Genomic DNA, 21,357 nt, shown 5'->3' with positions numbered 1-21,357 from the left:
ATATTAACTATTAGCAATCTAACCGTGTCGTTTTTAATTTGGGATGAAATTTGATGATATACATCCAATTCATAGATTTTTTTTTTCTCATGCAGGAGGAAATTGAAACTATTTCCACACCATTGTAAAAACTCCCCTTTAAGCAGAGAGAGGAGCCACAAAATGATCCATGGTTATCTTTTTTTTTTGTGTCTGTATTCTACTTTTGCTGTCTCTGCTATGATATAACAAATGAGATCATATGGAGTTGAAACTCTGGTGGTTGCTATAGGGAAAATATGAATGCAGAATGAAACTTAATATCAGGCAGTGGTGGTATTCCCTATTTGTAGCAGACTTAAAGTAAACACACAGTTAAGTGAAAAAGCCAGAAATTATTCTCCCACTGTATCCCAAGAATAATCTGAGGTTGCATGGGAGAATATTTGGGTAACTTGGAAAAAAATAATTTAGAAACTAAAGCGTTTTGACAATCAAGTGTTGAGGATTTTGAAAAAGAAAGAAAAAATGATCAGTACTTTACCCTTGGATACTTAGAGAATTAAAAAAAATTCCTGTAGTTATAAATGTACAGAATGCCTTATTTTGTTTACTTTTATGTGGTGCTAAGGATCGAATTCAGTGCCTCATATGTGCTAGGCAAGCAGTCTGCCACTGAGTTACAGCCCTAGCCCCTATTTGGGAAATTTTTGCAAATAGTCTTTGAAAATATTTGAAACTAAAAAATTGAAGGAAAAATAGAGAAGCTTCAAAATGGAATGATAAAAATAACTATTAAAACTAAACACTAATAATAACAACTGAATAAGTACTAATTAAATAATAATGCATGCTGTATTGTATTTTAAAAAGTATCTCTTATTTTTTCATCCTTGGTAGAATTTTGTTTCTTAGTACATTAATTAAAAAGTAGATGTTAATCTATATGAACAATTGAAGCTGTGCACCTAGATGTAAGATGCTAAGAGAAATTTTTTTGTGTGATATTGTGTCTTATTACTAGGAAGGAGTAGGCAAGCTAGGATTGATTTGCCATAATTAGTACTTAAATTTTTGTCAAATATTGTGTTTAAGAAAGGGAAGAAGTATGTTTTCTTCACAGTATTGGTAGGATTTTTCTGTAATATAGGTTCAGAATTATTGATTATATATTTTATCTCTTTCATTATTCCTTTAGATTTTTTTATAATCAGCATTTTCTTTCAGCTCTTTGAATATTGTTATAAATTATTATATTATAATAAAAACATTTCAAATATTCATAATTTGTTGCACTTGGGCAAAGTCCATTTCAATTTCAACAAAAAAAAACAGGTATACTATGAGCCATAAGCATCTTAGATAATTTAAGCAGAACCGAGTTAGAATGAGTTTTGAACACACAAAATGATTTCCAAATGAATTTTACTTAATTTGAGCACATTTCTAACATTAGATTGATTGTACTTTTGTTGTAATCAAGTAAATAAAGAGTTAATTCTTTGAAAAGTAAAGAACTTTTATGAAGCAATGAAAAAATTATCTTTCCTAGAATTGCTCTTGAATTATCTTTACAAAAAGCATCATTCCAAAACAAAGTACAGAATAAAGGTCATGTACAAAATCTAACTTGAAAGGCTTTGAATACGTATTCTTGGACCTAAAGAAGAGTAGTGACATGTGAGTTTGATTATAGTTTCAAGGATACATTTAAATGCTAGGACTGCATTTAAACATTTCAACATATACAATGACATTACATTCTGGGTAAATGGCACCCGGTGTTTATTTTTAACATAATTATAGATATCTGACTGTCTCTGAAATAAATTATTAAAAAGAAGATATTCATGAAAAAATTGGAATTCTTCATAGTTTAAATCATTTATCATAGAACATTCATAATAAACTATTCAAATGAAGATTTGTTTTATTTGTGCAATTAATTGTTCAAATTCACTTTACAGAACGTTGGGTAAATTGCTAAATGTTTAATTCCTTCTAGTTATTAACATTGTGCTTCTATTCGAATTATTAATGAAAATGAGAAAACATGGTTTTGGGGGCATTTAAGAAAAAAATATTAGGGTGATTAAAATATAGAAAAAAGAAAGAAATAGCTGTAAGTTCCTTTTCACTGTAGTTTTGGGTTCCTTCATTCCAGGATTCAAATTACGATCATTTTTACTTTGTGTGTTGTTTTCTTCCATCTTACAGATTGTCTTAAATTTTACCACAATGGACCTATACAAGAGTAGTTTGTGTTGGTATGACTACATTGAAGTAAGAGATGGGTACTGGAGGAAGTCACCTCTCCTTGGTAAGTGCTTACTTATCTCCTATGTGGTTACACAAGTATTCTGTCCTGTATAGAGACCATCCGTTCTCTCAAGCGTCATCTTAGAGTGTAAATGTATGTAGTCTACATTGCTTTTATTCCGACTACCTTTTTCCAACCATACCAAACATACTCAGAGAAATGAATACATTGATTAATTGACTTAAAGTAACTTAACTACAGGTAGATACTGGGATCTGAACGTAATACTTGAGCATAGATTTTCATGTATTAGGGTTATAATGATAATTCTTCAGTATGTTCCTGTTTTTTCAGCTTAATAATTGTGATTTTTTTAATTCATAATTTTTAAACATTTATTTTTTAGTTGTATGTGGACACAATACTATTTTTATTTTATTTTTATGTGGTGCTGAGGATCAAACATTTTGATGAAACAAAAACAAGATCAGGTGTGAATATATTCTGTGGGTGTTCTGTGTTTGCTGAAGCAGTAGTGTGTGTTCTGTCAGGTATTTGATAGATTCTTCCTGTGCCAAGACGTTGCTAGTTTTTCTTCCAAGAGTTTTTCTGAGGCTGGGAAAACAAAAACACTTGTAGTTTGTGTCATTAGCTGTAGCCAGATTTGGTCCCCATGTAAATCTGCCACCAGTGCTTATCCACAGACCACACTATTAACTTATATGAGGTGGTTTACTGTTGCCCTGTTTAACTTAGAGGTGAGAGCTGTCATAAGCGTGTGTGCTAATATGTGGATATTTTCGTTTTTTCCTTTTTTTTTTTTTAAGATTGTGGCTTCTTTTATTTTTAGAAGTAGCTTTGTTTAGCCATGTTGATGTGCTAGACATATTTCTTTTTTCTTAACATCCAAAACCTGCTGAATGGACACTCTTAGATTAAAAGTGACAGCAGCCTGAGTAAGTTGGAGATCTGTGGAAATGTTTAAAAATAGGGAAGTAATGAAGAATTGAAGTAATGTGAACAGTCAGGTTGAAGAAAACATTGTCTTGTACATTTAGTCTCTTAGCCTAGATGAAGCCATATGTTATATACATTTGTGTATTCCAAAGGAAACATTTCATTAAGCTCATATCAAATCTGAAGCTAAAATTTGAGTTATGTCCACCAGACTAATTCAATGTGATATGGTCTTCATGTGAAAAGATTTCTCCACCATTTCTTGTAAAACTTTAGCCCTCAGAGTGCTTGCCCTATATTCATCTGGAAAGGTGTAAGAATTATAAAAACCCAGGAATTATAAAAAAGTCCATATCCTCTGAGTGAGAGATTCATTTTAACAGATTTTCCTGGCAATTTTCATGCATACTATAGCTTAAAATGTACTATAGGTACCTCTAATTCATTTTGAATATTGGGAAGATATTGTTCTGTCTTTTAACTGTTGATAAATTTGCTTTATTCAAATTGGCTACCAGTTTTCACATATTAAAATTATGCATGATGTCATTTTCAGAGGCACACAAAAGTAGATAGAAATGTCATGTGTTTATAGAATTATTTCATGTGCTTTGTCACATTTAACCATTTGCCATTATGTGAGTTCTTAGAACCCCAAGGTAGACATACAGTAAGCAATGAATTTTTGTGGAAGGGTTGTGTAAGAAGGGAAGAAACAATAGTTAGTATTGCATCTATTTTTCATTATTTTTTACCTCTGGATATGCAATTAGAAAATGTCACATCTCAGACTGAAGTCTTATAGTAATGTTGGTTATTCTGCCTATAATTCCACCAATTGCAGCTTTATAAATGAGATAGTGTATGCAATAAGTTCCTTGGAATATCCCAGACATTGTCCTGATGGGTTCTCATTGACCCTGGCTAGAGAACCAACTTCTGTTTGGACCAGGAGCACATTTATCAGCAAGTCACTCTCCTGCTTATTGACCAGATGGAGACTTGAACCAGTGTCTTGAGGGACTTGTGTCTTTTCCGTTTTTCACCTTGATGTATCATGGGTCCATCTGTAAATATCCTTTTTGAATTAGCTCTTCTTACTGCATGTGATGATAACACTGACATCAGTTGTCTGATAGTTTATAAATATATATGAAGAGAATGTTTTATTAACCTTTATTAAATAAATATTAAGGCATTATTCTGACTCTGATCACTATGGATAGAGATACTAGCCAAACTAGGTTTTATATGTATAGTTTGTAGCTAATGTAGAAAGCAAGTAGAACACATAATCATATTTATATGGTGCTCTTTATTCTTTCATTTCTTTTAGGTAGATTCTGTGGGGACAAGGTGCCTGAAGTTCTTACCTCTACAGATAGCAGAATGTGGATTGAGTTCCGTAGCAGCAGTAACTGGGTAGGAAAGGGGTTTGCAGCTGTCTATGAAGGCAAGTCACATTGAAGTTAAGAAATGAATGTATTTTAAATCTCTCAGCTAAGTGTCCTTTTTCCCCCAATTTCATTAGAATGATTTTGTTACCATATTTAAAAGTTTTAAGTTATAATATTTTCTGAACATGCATTTCAATATTCACAAATTATTTTTATAAAAAAATTCTCCAGACATTAAAACTGTTAAAAACAGCCAGTTTTCTTGTATCAATGATATAGTAACAACAAGATGTGCTCAGAGAGGTGTGGGAGAAAAAACCCAAATGGCACAAAGTGCTTAAAATTTGTTTCACAATACAGTTAAAATAGTATGAAGACATTATTTTCCTTTGTACTGATTTTGTAGGTATTTGGTCCCAGCACTACTGAAATAGTCTATTATAGGAAACTGCACAGAAAGTAATTGTGCACATTTCTAAAGCATGCTTTGTCTAAATCAGAGAGTCAGCATTCGAGGAAGAATTTATTGCATGCTTTGTCCTATGCTTCTCTAAAACAATAAGATAGCATTGTGCTTCCTGGCTTTAAAAACAGCCCCTTACTCACCATGTGGTAGACAGCAGAGACGCTTGCTTGTATAGGAGTTTAGGTAATTTCCAAGACAAGATTTTTGCTTCCCTTAAACTTTTGAGTGAATGGAAGCATTTTGTTTTAAAGATTAACTGCACAGTGGTGAAGAGGATTATTTGGATGAAGCCACAGATGTTGAGCACATGATGCTAGCTCACTGCCAGAGGCCCATTCAGTTCTGTTCAGGGTGAAGCTTGTCTGCTGATGAGCTATTTTACCTGCGGTCAAAGCAGTTCAGGGAATCATAGAACAAACTCACACAGAATGTATTTATAAAATTCCTAAAGGCTTATATAAGTTTAAAACATATTTATTTTTTCAGGGGTGAAAATGTGACATAAGAGTGATCAACAATTATATATTCCTTGACTGATAGTGATCTACTGTTTATAGTTAAGAGAACTACATGTTTTACCCTCTAAATCTGCACAACAGTATAACCAGCCAACTCTGATTTTTTTTTTTTATAACCTGGTTTTTATGTTCTTAGTTACAGGAACTGAACTTTAATATTGGCTTAATAGAAAATGAAAATGAAGTGCCATGTCTAGTTCTATTTATTTACTTATTTTTGCTTTCTTCAGCTATTTGTGGAGGTGAGATACGCAGAAATGAAGGGCAGATTCAGTCTCCTAATTACCCTGATGACTATCGTCCGATGAAAGAGTGTGTGTGGAAAATCACGGTGTCTGAGGGCTACCATGTCGGACTGACCTTTCAGGCCTTTGAGGTAAAGTCTTTTAGGTGACCTTCATGGGGCATCTTCTCCATAAATGACAGTGGCTTTTAAGGGAATCCTCATTAAACCAGTAAAGAAACAGAGAATCGGCCTTTTAATCAGGGAAGAAACAAAGGATCAGCTATAAAATGTAACATCAAGAGCGAAAGGTTTTTTAAAAATTTTTTCTCCCTTTCCTCTTGCTACAGACTTTTTTAAGAAGATTAAAGCGAGTTTACATTAACTGTGCTATTTGAATTAGGATGTTTGAAGTGCTGACAATAGGGTTTTTTTTTTTGACAAATGTGTGGGCTTATTTCACAAGACTACTTGGAGGGGGTCCATTAAGTAATAGAACTTTTATTTCTCTTCTAAGAGGTTAAAAGGTAGGCAATCTTTTTTTTGTTGTTGTTGGGAGAAAAATCCTTTTTTTTTTTTTTTTTTTGCTTTTTACCTGTTAACACAGATCATTGTTTATATCAAATATAGAAATTCAACTGTTCTTAGGAGTTTTCAACTTCATAAAAAATATTTGTAGGAAGATCAGAGGCACCATTTTATTATTAGATGAAGGGGTAGAATAAACTAAAGATGAATCAGAATTCTGGATCAAAGTCAGGGTCTCAAATGACTAGGCCCAAGCTGGTTAAAGTGTAATGTTTCCTGGTACAAGAGAAACTGAAGTAGTGATTTGAAGATAAGAAATGGGGGAATTTTCCAGGGACTCTAGAGCATGTTTGAATCAAATAGTCACTTGAGAAAGAGAGGCCAAGGTGAAGAAGTGAAAACCAACAATGAGATGGTGCTGGAGTTCTACCTCAGCATTTGGTGTCACCATTTATCTACAGAATATCCTTAATTCTACTTTTTTTTTTCCCCTTAAGCCTCCTAGTGAGACTATGAGCATATTCCATTAGCTTTGTCTTCAAATTATGCACATACATCATGACTTCATAGCAATTTCTGGCTGCCACTCTGTCCTTGTCCTCACCTCTTCGTTTGGAACTCTTGCTGAGCACTTCAGGTCTCAGCTCTTTCCCTACCTGTCCTGTTCTCTATAGAATGGCCAGAATGATGCTGTTGCAAGTTAAGGTGGATGGTGATGACGTTACTTACAATCACCTTCCTGGTTTACATCAAACCTAAAGTAAAATCCAGACTGAATTATGGAGCAAGATACTCTGCAATGCAGTCTTAAACATCCTTCTTTCTCTTCCTATGTCAGCCAGCATCCAGGACCTTCCTATGTCATGGCATTTGACACTGATATTTACCTGCCTCTAGATCTTTGCTATTATTCCTTCCTCACATCGTTCAGATCTCTGTTTATTGCTTTTTTTTTTTTTTTTTGATACTAGGGATTGAACATGGAAGCATTTCACCACTGAGCCTCACACCCAGCCCTTTTAATTTTTTTTTTGTTGTTGTTGTTGTTTTTGAGAGAGTTTCACCAAGTTGCTTAGGGCCTCACTGAGTTGCTGAGGCTGGTCTTGAAGTTGGGATCCTCCTGCCTCCAGCCTCCTGAGTTGCTGAGATTACAGGCCTGCACTACCGTGCCTGGTGTATTGCCTTCTTTAAAAATACTTGCCCAACAATGCTTTAAAATATTTTCTTATCCTACAATTTTTAAACCAGCACTCTTTCATTTTATTTTGTTATATTTACAACAACATTTATGCCATGAATCTGTTTGTTTACATGTTTATATGTTCATTATTAGTTACGGGAACTGAACTTCAATATTGGCTTAATAGAAAATTAAATTACCCCTACCTCCTAATACTATCACCTTGGGAGTCAGTATCTCAATGGTGACATTAGATTCATACCTTTCTGGGTATGAATATCTTTCTCCTTAATTCATACCTTTCTGGGAATTTATGCCACAGTTTCATCTTTCCCAGTATGACCTGGATTTTAATATAAGTAAAGAACATAAGCCTAAGTATCTCTGTTAATAAATATCGGGCATCTTTGAAGAGAGGACCTTTTTGGAGGGACCAAATATTTATACTATTTAAGAAGTGCTTTGGCCTGAATGTTTGCATGCCCTGAAATTTATACTTTGAGATCCTAATTCCCAAGGTGATGGTATTAATGATGGTCTCACTAAAATATGATTGATCACCAAAGGATAAGGATCTTACCTGTTGCTGATGCCAATATCTCCAGCACTAATGACTTCAAGATTAATATTTGGAAACAGAACAGATGAATAGATAGATGTAGGTGTTTGAATGAAAATTAATGAAGTCTCGTGGATGGAAATTAAGATCTCCTTACAGTATCAAAAGTATGTAAGTTTCTATGAAGAAGGATACAATCCTAGACAGATAAGTTAGATTTAGAGGACCTGGTAGGCTGTGTGACTGAATTTAGGCTGGAGATCCTGAGTCCCCCTAAATCTGAAACTGATAAGGATTTAGAGTTGCCTAAATCTAGATATAGAAACTGAGCTTAGGCCATTGACCAAGTATCACACCAGCTAGCACTAAAATTCATGTACACTTGATTTTATTTGCAAATTTGCCTATTCAGTAAAATTTGTGCAAGCCAAAAATAAATATTCATCATGCTTTTTGGATCATTTTAAGTCACGCATAGAGCACCTAACATGGATATTACCAGCTGTGATGTGCTTTACTGGTAAAACGTGTGTTAGATAAGCCTCACTCAGGAATGAGTCATAGCGTTGTTGGCTGTGAGTTTAGTGTTCATGAATTGCCAGTATATTAAGGTGTCCTTAAATAGAAACACACATAAAACAAGGCTATGTACTGATTGGTTGATAAAAATTTTATGACTAGAATCTTACAAAAACCTAACACTATAATTTCCTGGGAGCAATGAATCAATCTGCTAATTCACTGTTCTCAGCAACTTTATAGAACACACTAACGACACACTGTAGTTATCAATAATCAGTTGAATATATTTTCTTAATTGTCGTACCATGCCTTAGATGGTTTATTTAGTCAGTTATCTGTTTACATACTTATTTTTGTTTATACATCATGTTTTAAATTTGCATATTATGTATTTTATATTGAAAATACATAATCAAAGATAGTGTCATCCCAAATTCTCAATGTTTCTTGATTTTGCCTAACAAAACAATTTTTATTCACTTAACTTAGTCATAAACTTTTTTCAAAAACTGTGTTACTTTTCTCCTTTATTCTCTGTTACTCTAAAAAGGCCACTAAGATAAAACTCATCATTCTGTTGAGAACTACTGTAAAAACAAACTTATTAGATCTCCTTTCTGGGAATTTATGCCACAGTTTCATCTTTCCCAGTATGGCCTGGATTTTAATATAAGTAAAGAATGTAAGCCTAAGTGCTTCTGTTAATGCTTATCAGGTATATTTGAGAAGAGGACCTTTTGGGGGAGGGACCAAATATTTATACTATTTGAGAAGAGCTTTGCATGTCCTGAATATTTGCATGTCCCGAGATTTACACATTGCTATCCTAACTTCCAAGGTGAAGGTATTAGGAGGTGAGGGGGTAATCAGGATGCGATTAGTATCTTAGGTTCCTGTGTACTCAAGAACCACAGCAGGATGTGATTAGGTCATAAGGGTGGAGCCCCGATGAATCTGATTACTGAACTGGTGAAGAAGGCCTAGAGAGCTTCTACCACAGGGGGACATAGTGAGAATGTGCTAACTTGTAGAGGGCTCTAACCAGACACTGATCTGCTATTGCCTTGATCTTGGACTTCCCACCTCCCAAGCTGTCAGAATAAATTTCTGATGTTTATAAGCCACTCTGTCTATGGAAGTTTCTTATAGCATCCCCAGTGTGGAGTAAGATAGGAGACTTTCTCTTTTCTTACTGGATGCAGTATTTTAACACTAATATATGGAAGTAAATTTGTATATAAACTTAGATTATCTCTGACATTAATTCAAAGAGTTCATCCTCTGTTCAGCAGAAGTGTTACTTATAAAATTAGAAGCCTTAAGTACTCTTTTATTTGAGAACTTTCAGTATGCAGAAATAGAGAAGAGAAAAAAGTTCTGGAGACTGGGAATGTTTACAGGAACAACTTCAAAGAAATGTCAATAAAATAGAAAAGAAGTGAAATAAACATGGAGCTTACTTTGTTTAAACTGAAATCCTCACATATATTAATTCAAGTGGGATTAAGTTTGAGGTACTTGTCAACATTACTACACATTCTGATTTGATGATTCTTTCCTTATGAAAACCAGAGGTGTTTAACAGCCTTAACCATCGTTGCTATAAGCTTCAATGTTCCTGCATACAACAGGTTTTATCTTATTATTTGGTAAATTGCCCAACTAAAAACACTCTTTTAATTTCTTTAAATATTTGCATTAGCTTACAATAAGTAGTGGTCTTTGTAAATGAACTAAGAAGCCAAGATAAGGATGTTTTAGTTACGTTCTTCTACTTGCTATGCAGTGTTTTGGGGGGTGTGCAGCTAAGATTATGTATTGGTTAATGACTGAAGAAGAGAAGAATTAAGAAGCTCTTCAGAAATTGTAATTTAGGCTACAATTGAACTCTGAGAGGTTTGCATTTGTTACTTTAAATAAACTTGCCTAAGTTCACAAAATTGGTAGCATTGTGATTGAAACAAAGTTACCAGTCTGTGTATTTATCACTGAGTCCTGGTAGTCAAGAACCACCATAGTATTCTTCAGTATTCTTTCCTTGCGTCCAATGCTGTTCCCTCCCAAATGTCTTCATATGTATTGGTATCTGGTATTGCCTATGGTATTGCATGTCAGTCAGTCTGGGACACGTCTACTTCATTCATTGATGTTACACACTGTCAAGTACATATTATTTGTGCATAGAAGTTATTAGTAAATCTATTAAATTCATGAGTAAATGTAAAATGCTTGTGTCTTGAAGGAAAACAAAAAAGGAAGTCGAGGCATTTAAATAAAGAATTCACATGAAAACAAACTTAACCAAGACCCAGAATGTTGCTTTTAACATTTTGAGTATATTTTCCCCCTTTTATAGCTATAATCATGTATTAATATTAACTCAATATCAAATGCAACTACTGATAAATATTAATTTTATAGAATAACAAAATTAAACATAATTATTTATATTAAGCCTTTCCCCTTTTTGTTCAGGATTCTGTTTGTTGATAGCATTAATTCCTGGATTTTACTTGATTTTTCTCACTATTAAAATTAACTTAATATTTAATGATAAATGCTCACTTGTATTGCTTGTATTAGTTTCCTTAATGTTTTCCTCAAGACCAAAAAGCAACCTTAACTTTGTTCTGAGTATATATCATTATGAGTTATATTACGTATAAAAGTTGCATTATTTTGATCAAAATGTTACTTATATTTGATTGTGTAATTAGATTAGATTTTAAAGCTGCATTATAACATTATGTAACAAGTAAAATATACGTGACATGAAATTTACCACCATAATCATTTTGAAGTGTATGTTCAGTAGTTTTAAGTACATTTCACATTGGACAATCAATCTCTAGGACTCTTTTCATCTTGCAAAACTGAATTCTATACCAACTAAACAATAGTTCTTTCAATCTTCCTTCTCCCTTCTCCCTTCTCTCCTCTCCCAGTCCCTGGCAGGAATAATTTTCTTCTTTCTCTGTAAATTTCTCTTCTATGTGTGAGTCTAGGTATCTCATATAAGCAGACTTACATATAGAATTTATTATTTTCATAATCGGCTTATTTCACTAAGCATAATGTCAAGTTTCATCCATATTACAATATATCAAAATATATGTAACATATATCAAAATTTCCTTCCTTTATAAAGCTAAATAGCAATTGATTGTATGTATATTTATTAACCTGTACAAGGACTTCCATCTTTTAGCTGTGAATCATATTGCTCTGAGTACAGGTATAATTACATATGTTTATTTCTATATACACTATTTTGTATAATGTATGTTGGATGCAAAGCCTGGGTCTGGCCCCTTCCTCTTGGACTGGCTTTCCTTCAGTGTTAGAGTTCATTTGCAAGAACAGCTCAAGAAGCTCTGTACAAATTGGTGGTTTTAAAATGAGAGGTTGACCACTTTTAGCCCAATTTAATTCATTTTACTTTTTGCTAAACAGTAAAACTCACTTTTTTCTTAGTTCTCTAGCTGGCTATTAAAGGTAGAGATCCCCACTGAGTAATGAAATGTAACACTAACCCCTCTGGCTGGCCTTTGGTGGTGTTATTCCTTTTTTGTGTATTTGGACCTATTTCAAGTATCGTTTATGTTCAGAACTTACTATCACTTTCACTGTATTCTTTATGACATATTGGGTCTGTTCACTTTGTGATAAACTTGCCACTTTCATATGTAGATTATGCTCTGATTACATTAAAGTGTGTAATAAATCAGCATCATTATTACAAAACATATTTCTTATGTCTGTGATTGTGCATGACATTGCACCTGACTCTCAGCTCTTTGAACTGTATCCATGTTTTAATTCAAGGAGAAACTGCTTTTTCTTTTTTATTTATTGCTTTTATATATCATCAACTTTGTTGTTCCTTTTTTCAAGAAGCTTAGTGTTATTGGCATGACATCAGTGGACTTAATTAACTTTGTATCTTCAGCACATTTATTACATATATCCATTGATGAAGTGATATGGCACAGGTGGAGAAAATATTGCACAAATGACATAAAAATGACTCACAATTTCACTTATGCTTTCATTCGTCAAGTAGGTGCACTTGACGAAGAATAATTATAATTAATAGCAGTGAATCACATTCATTGTACTTGCCTTCCACACAGGTTTAAACTGGAAAGGTATACAAACACCATCATCCAATCTTTGAGAGGAGATCTAGGGTTGGTGTGAGGCATAATGCATTTCTAAATATGTTAAGTTCATATAGATAAAAGGCACATTTCATTTCTAAACAACTCGATCAGTAAAACACTGTTATGTGAGTATGCAGTCCATATTTCTCCTGTGTTACCTCCTAATACCAGGTACATAATATTTAGTATATAAATAAAATGAAATCCATAAGTAGGTACTAGTATAATTAGTCCTAAAGTTAGACATTTTTATACATTTAACCATGGAATATCTGAATATCTACACTTTGTATATAACATATTTAAATATTCAGGTTTAAGCAGTGAATATATTAGAAATTAAAATTTAAAGCGATCTATTGTTTATTGATTAAAAGGACTGAGTGTATGATGGACAGGGAAATATCAATTTCTTTTTAATCATTGAAAAAAATTTTTTTCATTTTTAATAGTGTCTATTTTGTTTGCCTGTGAGTAGTACAATTTTAAATGCAACTGTTGTCTTAAAATACTAATTGTAAGACCTTTGCAATTAGCTTACTAATTTTTATTCTAGCATGCCTTTTAATATGAATATGATTTAATTTTTATTAAAGGACCTTCTCCTGCAAGGAGTTTTTTTCTTGTGCATTTTCAATTCCTTTCCTCTTTTGTCTTGTTCTTTTCCTACCCTTTTCCAATATGATTTATGAATTGGGGCAGTTTATTCTATGTTGCTCTAAGCAGCTGAGGATAGATAGTTGGTTTTTCATCTGCATTCTTGTTACTGTTTAGTGTTGATTTTTTTTCTTTTGTTTTTAGGAAAAATGTGTGCATTTATGATTCACATGCTCAGTGACCCCCTACCCTTTAATATCACTAAGAATTACTACCACTACCCCATTCCCAATTCTCATACTCCTTACCTTGTTTCATATTTTTTCATGGAACTTGGCACTTTCTAATATATTCTGATATTTTTTGATTATGTACTCTTATTGCTTTTCCATCTTCCCACTAGAAGAATGTAAGATACAGAAGGGCAAAGTTCTTATATTTTGCTAAATGGTATACACCAAATTTTGAAAAGAGTACCTAGCTGAGAGTAGGTCCTGAATGTTTGTTGAAAAAATGAATGAATTCTCTTTTGTGGTTGCAGGAAAGAAAATGGCAAATATAGCACATACTCTTACATCTAAATTTGTGCTTCTAATAAATTTATTTCCTGGTTGTCTTTATGCTACTTGTTTTGAAGACTATCACTGGTAATGCATTGATGGATTGGGAAAGGGAGTTTTCAACCAACTATATCAGCAGTTTCATGCATTCAGATTGTAATTCTATGAATGAATCTAATTCCAGAATAAGTAGAATTTCTGATATTAGTTTTATAATGGGAGAAATCCATCAACTAATGAATTATATGTTGAATAGTAGTTGACAAGATGTAATAGTGTTAATGGTTTTTAAATTATGGATGCCTTTCCTTTACAACTTCAAATACCTAATAAACAGTTGAGACTTCAGGGATAATACCCGATTTTTATGAAAAAAAATGTTAAAAGTAAAAATTTTATTCAGAATTTGTCTTATTATTTTTATAGTAATTTGTACATTTTTTGTTCTGTTGTTTTTAGAAGTTAAGGGCCAGATTGTTCATGAACAAGTGTACTCTATGAAGTGTCAGGTTCATGAACAAGAGTCAGGCTGACATTCTGATCTAATATTTGCATTTAGTCATTAAGGAAAGGGAAATTATGGGGGTTATAAAGAGTGTGTCAATGTAAAAGGGCTCATCCAGACAAGACCATGTTACCTTGAGAAAAAGAAAGCCAGCCAAATATGGTGGCACATGCCTGTAATCCCAGAGATTTGGGAGGCTGTGCCAGAGGATCACAAGTTCAAAGCCAGACTCAGCAACTAAGTGAAGCCCTAAGCAATTTAGTAAGACCTTTTTTTTTTTTTTTAAAAATAGAAACCACTGCTGATTCTACAAGATAGAAGTCTTTCTATACCTAGCCATGCTGATTATGGATAAAGAATGTTATACACAAGGAAGAACTGTCATCACATGTTATCAGATTTTTTATTCAGATTTTCCTACTGACCCTAACCCACATGGTTATATTTCCATACAATTTTATGATTTTAAAAGTCCTTTATTCAAATGCAACATGTGCACTTATGAGAAATACTTACTGCATTCACTTAAGTAACTTTTGTATTAACAAGTCAGTTCTATGGCACTGAGAGTACATAATAATCTTATAAAATTGTTTTATGTATTAATGAGGTCATGTTCACACATTTTTACTGTTGTAGATTGAAAGACATGACAACTGTGCCTATGACTACCTAGAAGTTCGAGATGGAAACAGCGATAATAGCCCTGTGATAGGTCGTTTCTGTGGTTATGATAAACCTGAAGACATAAGATCTACCTCCAATACCTTGTGGATGAAATTCGTTTCTGATGGGACTGTGAATAAGGCAGGGTTTGCTGCTAACTTTTTCAAAGGTAATTTGCAGTAATGTGCAAACATGAGATTTTTTTTTTCAGGGAGAATTGTATTATTGATCTTAAAGTTGGGGGAAAACTGGCCTGTGGTTGTATTAAAAGTTGAAGTATGCACTGTTTATAAAGATATTTGGTGAATTTTGATGAGAAAGGTAACTAGTGAAATACTGGAGTTTGGAACTTCATAGCACAGGGCAGAGACGCTGTTAGGATGGCTACCATATGTTCTTTATGAAATAGTCAAAATAACAAAATCCAGAAAGGGATATACAGAAAGGAAGAAAATATTTACAGTACATGAGTACATGTAATAAACAAAAAATCCATAACCAGAAGGGAATTTATTGACACATCAGTTGACACATCAGTTTATCTCCAAGTGCCAGCATGTCTAAAGAATCACTTCCAGAATGGTGTTCTTCCACACTGGAAAGAATTTACATCTTCTTTAGCGAATTATTCTGATGCCTAAAATGTCTTTAAGACAAAGAATTATTGCTGATCAGCTTTAATTTTGAATTGCATAACTGCATTTTTATTTTTATCTCACATATTTGATGTATTTTATGAAGGTAAAATGAAAACTACTTTTATGTAAATAGAAACATCAAATATGCCTATGGGAAATTCGTAGACATTTATATTAAGTGTGTCATTGTTGAATAAAATTTCCTATGGGTGGAGCAAACAATTATCTCTACACTGCTTTTTATAGGATAAATGAAGCAATCAATATGTATATGTCAAAATTTATTGATAGACATCTAAATATTTTCCTTATTTCAAGAACAACAGTAAATGAATTTTCCCTGAGAGTTACTTAAGTATTCATCATATGAATTGAAATACAGAAAAACTTGATGCTCTAACTATATGGATCCATCAAAGTGTAAAATATTTCTGTATGTGTTATATTTCATAGAGAAAAAATGGGCTGCCAAACATTTTTCCTGTGATATTTATGTGTATTTGGTTATCAAAAAATACTTAGTGTTTTGCTGACAGATAATTTCACCAGAGGATATTTACAATTTGCCTAATTCACATTAAGTTATTTCTGGAAAGCAAGATATGGAGTATTCTGTCATATACATTTTTAAAAATAGTATCTATTTTTCAGACATTTTCATATACAATTTAAGTAGCATATACATTTGTGAAAATATTGAATTATTATGTTATACATCAAAATGTCCTTATAAGAAAGAGTGAATATAAGTATTTATAGTAAACACTTTAAAGAGATCCAGTCATCTTTTAAGTTATTTTTTTGTAAGAATATTAATTTATAATATATTTGCCACATTATATTTCTTAATAATGATATTTTTTAAAAAACTTTTTATGCCTGTAATGGGAGGCTGAAGCAAGAGAATGGCAAGTTTGAGGCCAGACTCAGCAACTTAGCAAGACCTTCTGCAACTTAGCGAGACCCTGTCTCAAAATAAAAAATACAAAGAGATGGAGTTTTAACTCAGTGTCAGAGCACCCCTGGGTTCAATCTCCAGTATGAAGGAATAATTTTATGTGTGTGTGTGTATGATGCTGAAGATTTCTCCAGGCTGGTCTCACACATGCTAAGCTTGTACTCTATCACTGAACTATATTTCAGAAGCCCCTAGAATCATTTTTTGAGATTCATCTAGCAAATTATACTATGAAATTAATAGGGAAACTATGCTTTTTCAGTAAGTTTTTCTATTTCATTCTGAACAACCTCTAAGATTTGACAGTCTCATTTGACCTGAAATTCAGGGAAAAAAAAAAAAAACCCACAAACACACACACTGTGTCTTGGAGAAGGTACTGTTCCATTGACCCTGTCCTAGTTTTCTCTTGGTTCTTCCACAATTCTTAGGAGGTTACAGCAACATGAGCCTTCTGTGTGATCCATCAAGGGCTTATACATTGTTCCTGCTCCTTTCCCAAAGAAATGAATCGTCTTTGTTTTATTTAGAGCCAGTAAGCATCATATTTACAAAAATTTTTGCACCCTACCATGTAAAGACAAAACGCTCTACTTGTTCTGTATCTCTCACCATTTTTATAGAGGAGGACGAGTGTGCCAAACCTGACCGAGGAGGCTGTGAGCAGCGCTGTCTGAACACTCTGGGCAGCTACCAGTGCGCCTGCGAGCCTGGCTACGAACTGGGGCCTGACCGGAGAAGCTGTGAGGGTAGGGCTGGATTGCCACAGTGCTGCCTGCCTGGAGACCCCTGCCCATCCCTTTCCTTCATGTATTCTCATTCTCTTGTCTCTCTCTTTCCTTCATGTTCACTCCACTCACAGTCAGGGCTGCTGTGAATATTTGCCTGGATTCTTGTTAGAGATCAGTCCCTTTCTTCTTTGGTCACCAGGCCCATAATGGATGGATGGATGGATGGATGGATGGATAGATATAGATACATACATACATACATATTGATTTCTATCTCTATCTAGATCTAGTTTTGTATCCATCCCTCCATGCATCCATCCATTGGTCTATTCATCATTGTTTTAATCTTTTTTTTAACATAGTCTATGAATGTCTCCCTTATTAAGATGACAAGCCAGAACCTGAACCATCTTTGTATCTTTAACATCTAGCACAGTCAGAGCAAAGCATTTAGCATAAAGCTAAATGCACATTTTATGAATATATGATTTCTTAAATCATCACTTGTCATGGTTTTCTGCATTTTCCCTTCACGCTCTAACGTGAGGTTTGCCATACAGTGTTTTGTTCCCATGGCTTAAGATCCCTTTCCTAAGAATTTGAAGCTTCCTCTTTTTCACCTTCTCTCCTCCACCCTCTTACAGACCTTCATTAACAGACGGAAGAAATTGACTGCTCTTCCTTCCTATGGTCAATTTCTATTTTATCTCTCTTTAAAAATTCTGTTAAATTTATCTACCTAGAACTTGTAGCAATTTACTATTATTTGTATTCATGTACTAATTTATTTTTGGTTTTGCTCACCAAGAAGCAAGTCTCTGGAAAGTGAGCACCTTGTTCTCCACTGTGTCTGTAACAGGATGAAAGTGGCAAAAGCAGCAAAACTATTTGCTTAAGGAATAAGTGTCACACCCTTGATGGCCTATTTCTTAAAAAGAAAAAATCAGTGTCCCTATTTCTTCTTGTGAGTTTGAACTTTGTCTGGCTTTCAAAAGTCTCCATCCTACCTGTTAAACCACTAATCCTCCTCTCCTAGAATGAAAATGACATAGTTACAAAGTAGATGCAGTATTATTTCAGAAGAGAACAATGTATATCAATCATAAAAGAACATGACCATTATTTCTATGTGGGTCCTAGAAACAAACATTTTACTTCATGGTCATTTGCCAAAAACTGATAAAAGTGAATGTTCAGGTAGTATTTTTGCATACTTATAAATATGGCAATATATATGCACATGCATATGGGCACAAAGGCAAAGAAAGAGGCCAGTTATCTTTATGTAACTCTGGGCTCCCTAGGAGTTAATTAATTATACTGTGTACAATATATGTCCTTTTCTCTCAACTTGCTTTTGGAAAACATGATTTTGCAAATTTTGGTATCAATAGGAAAGAGAAGAAATATAAATAGATCATCCCAAAGGAAAGAAAACCAGTTGTTAAGTAGATTTTTTTTTTTGGAACAAGTATGTTCTGTTTACCGCAATTTATCTTGCTTGTTAGCTTAGATAATAGCATTACTTGTTTTGGAAAAAAATAGTTTGAGAAAATAAATAATTGATTTTGGTCTTATTGCCATGAAACTGTATTATGATATCTATCTATCGATGCACATTTCTTAATTCCCACAACAGCCTTATCAATTCTTGAAAAAATATGTTTTTTTCTTAATTCTATAGTAGCCAAGACACTATGGTAGTCATTATACTCATTTAAAAGTTAAGAAACCCATTTTATATTGCTTGACCAACTTTCAAGTGATTTAAAATGTGGTAGTACAGTCATAATATACTTTGTTCTAAAGCTATAAGATAGCAATTTATAAATGGGATTTGATGATTAAAATAGTTGTATTAAAAGCTAAGGAGCAGAGAGTGCAGTTATTAGATTTTGAAATGCTGAAGATGGTTGAAATTTAACGTTGGGATGTTGAGATACCAGTGGAAAAGGGGGTCATAAGGGGGTGATGTTATTAAGCAAACCTTTTCCTTCTTTTTAGCTGCTTGTGGAGGACTTCTATCCAAGCTCAATGGCACCATCACTACCCCCGGCTGGCCTAAAGAGTACCCTCCCAACAAAAACTGTGTGTGGCAAGTGGTTGCACCAACTCAATACAGAATTTCTATGAAGTTTGAGTTTTTTGAATTAGAAGGAAATGAAGTAAGTGAACCATACATACCATGCATTTGAATCATACTTTGGGAATTACTAAGGCAAACTGGCAAAGATTAAAAAAAGAAAAAGGAAAAGAAAAAAAGGATCTATTATAATGATGTAGGTGTTGTAATGTTTCTTTGTTCTGTTGCTCATTTCTGCAAATGATTATAATTGTTGTTGATGTTGGATGATATTTTAGACAATTTCTGGGAGATTGAAAATCAGCCAGAGGGAGTTTTTATTCAGCAGATTTAATACACACTATTTTCCTGATTTATTAAATAATTATAGAGTATTTAAGGTCAACTTCATGCCACATAGACTTTCTTTAAAAAAAATATCATCAGGATCCACACAAAAATATAAGTATGGGAGAATGTGGAACATTTTGTTTGTAGGAATGGATATATTCCATTAATGAAGAATTAAGAGAAATAATAATTAGAAAGAAGGAAAAATTGAGGTTAAAAACAAGAAGAGGCAAATATTGATATGCATAAACAAAATTATGTATAAAGCCCACAAATAGTCCCAATAATCATTGTCCCAGGGACAGTGATACATTGTAGTTCTGTTCTCTTCTCTGTGTGGCATTTCATTATGAATTTTGCTCCTGGTTCATCGATAAGGGAACGGACTGGGGATGTGGCTCAGTGGTAGGCTGCATACCTACTGTGCTCACTGGCTGAGTTCACTGCCCAGCACTGCGAAAGAAAAGAAAAGGAATATTTGTTTTTTAGCCTCAGTAACATTTGTACTTAGTTGACACTATCTTTTCTTTACAAAATATAGCATACATTGCAAAGATACAGTTTTCTGTCAGGTGGTCACATTAAAATAAGTGAGATCATTTATTTGAAAAATCCTTTGTGCTAATAGACACTAAACACACACTAAATTCAAATGGGCTGCCAAACTCGGAAATAAGAATATTTCAAAAAAAATATCCTGGTCAATGCTGATTTAATTCAAGAGAAAACATGATAAACACTTGTTTTGTTTGATCATTCTTACTTTCTGTTCTTATTTTTTTCTGCATTTCAGTTTTGCTTACTCTTCAATGAACATGATTCAACACTTCTAAACATGATAAAATTCATAAAAATTATTTTGTCTTTGTTATATTACTGTCAAAACACAAAGTGTAAGAACAGAAATATATCTGGGACAATCATTGTTGGGAACATTTGTGGAGTTTACATATAACTTTGCTTTTATATACTTATCTTTGCCTGTTCTTTTTTTAACCTCCTATTTGTTCCTTCTTTTTAATCTGTTTTCTGTCTATAGTAGCCAAAGTACTTCTGTGCATTTTAAAAATCTCTTTCTAGGGTTTTGTTACAATAGATAGATTACTTTCGTTCCCCTTTAAAGGAGACTAAAGTCTGAATTTATATATTTCAGATAATTGTAGAATCTTAAAACTCAATGGATCTTTTGAGATTATGTTTTAACATTATGTGTGAGTTTTATGATGGGATACACTGCAGTTTATCATTTTAATATATTTTATCCACATGTAACATCTTTTTCCTTTTATGACTACTTCAAATTTGGGGAAATGTTAAAATGAAGAGAAATTTTTTATGGTATTTTTGGAAAAGCTTTTATTGAGTTACAATTCTTGAAAATGGAATTTTCTATCAATTCCTGTGATTTGATATGAACTGAGTATTGAATGACTTCTACTCTCAGTTTTCCCTAAAGCTATTAGTTGCAGCAAGTGAGATATTTTGAATTCATTAATTGGTACATGTTTCTGAGAAGACTAGTGAGAGATTTATATTC

The 21,357-nt window shown here is 33.2% G+C and overlaps 1 protein-coding gene across 2 annotated transcripts in view; it reads left to right on the top strand.

Moving 5' to 3' along the window:
* Tll1 (tolloid like 1) overlaps nt 1–21,357 on the top strand; it is a 199,619-nt gene that overhangs the window by 145,222 nt on the left and 33,040 nt on the right. For both annotated transcript variants that reach the window (XM_048791713.1, XM_048791715.1), the window contains 6 exons: nt 2,197–2,299; nt 4,533–4,649; nt 5,808–5,953; nt 15,054–15,249; nt 17,300–17,425; nt 19,412–19,572. In XM_048791713.1, the coding sequence (XP_048647670.1) occupies nt 2,197–2,299; nt 4,533–4,649; nt 5,808–5,953; nt 15,054–15,249; nt 17,300–17,425; nt 19,412–19,572 (849 nt within the window). The remainder of the gene's footprint in view (nt 1–2,196; nt 2,300–4,532; nt 4,650–5,807; nt 5,954–15,053; nt 15,250–17,299; nt 17,426–19,411; nt 19,573–21,357) is intronic.

Source organism: Marmota marmota, unplaced genomic scaffold (genome assembly GCF_001458135.2).
Source record: "Marmota marmota marmota unplaced genomic scaffold, marMar, whole genome shotgun sequence".
NCBI lineage: Eukaryota > Metazoa > Chordata > Mammalia > Rodentia > Sciuridae > Marmota > Marmota marmota.
This window is presented reverse-complemented; position numbering and strand designations above follow the sequence as displayed.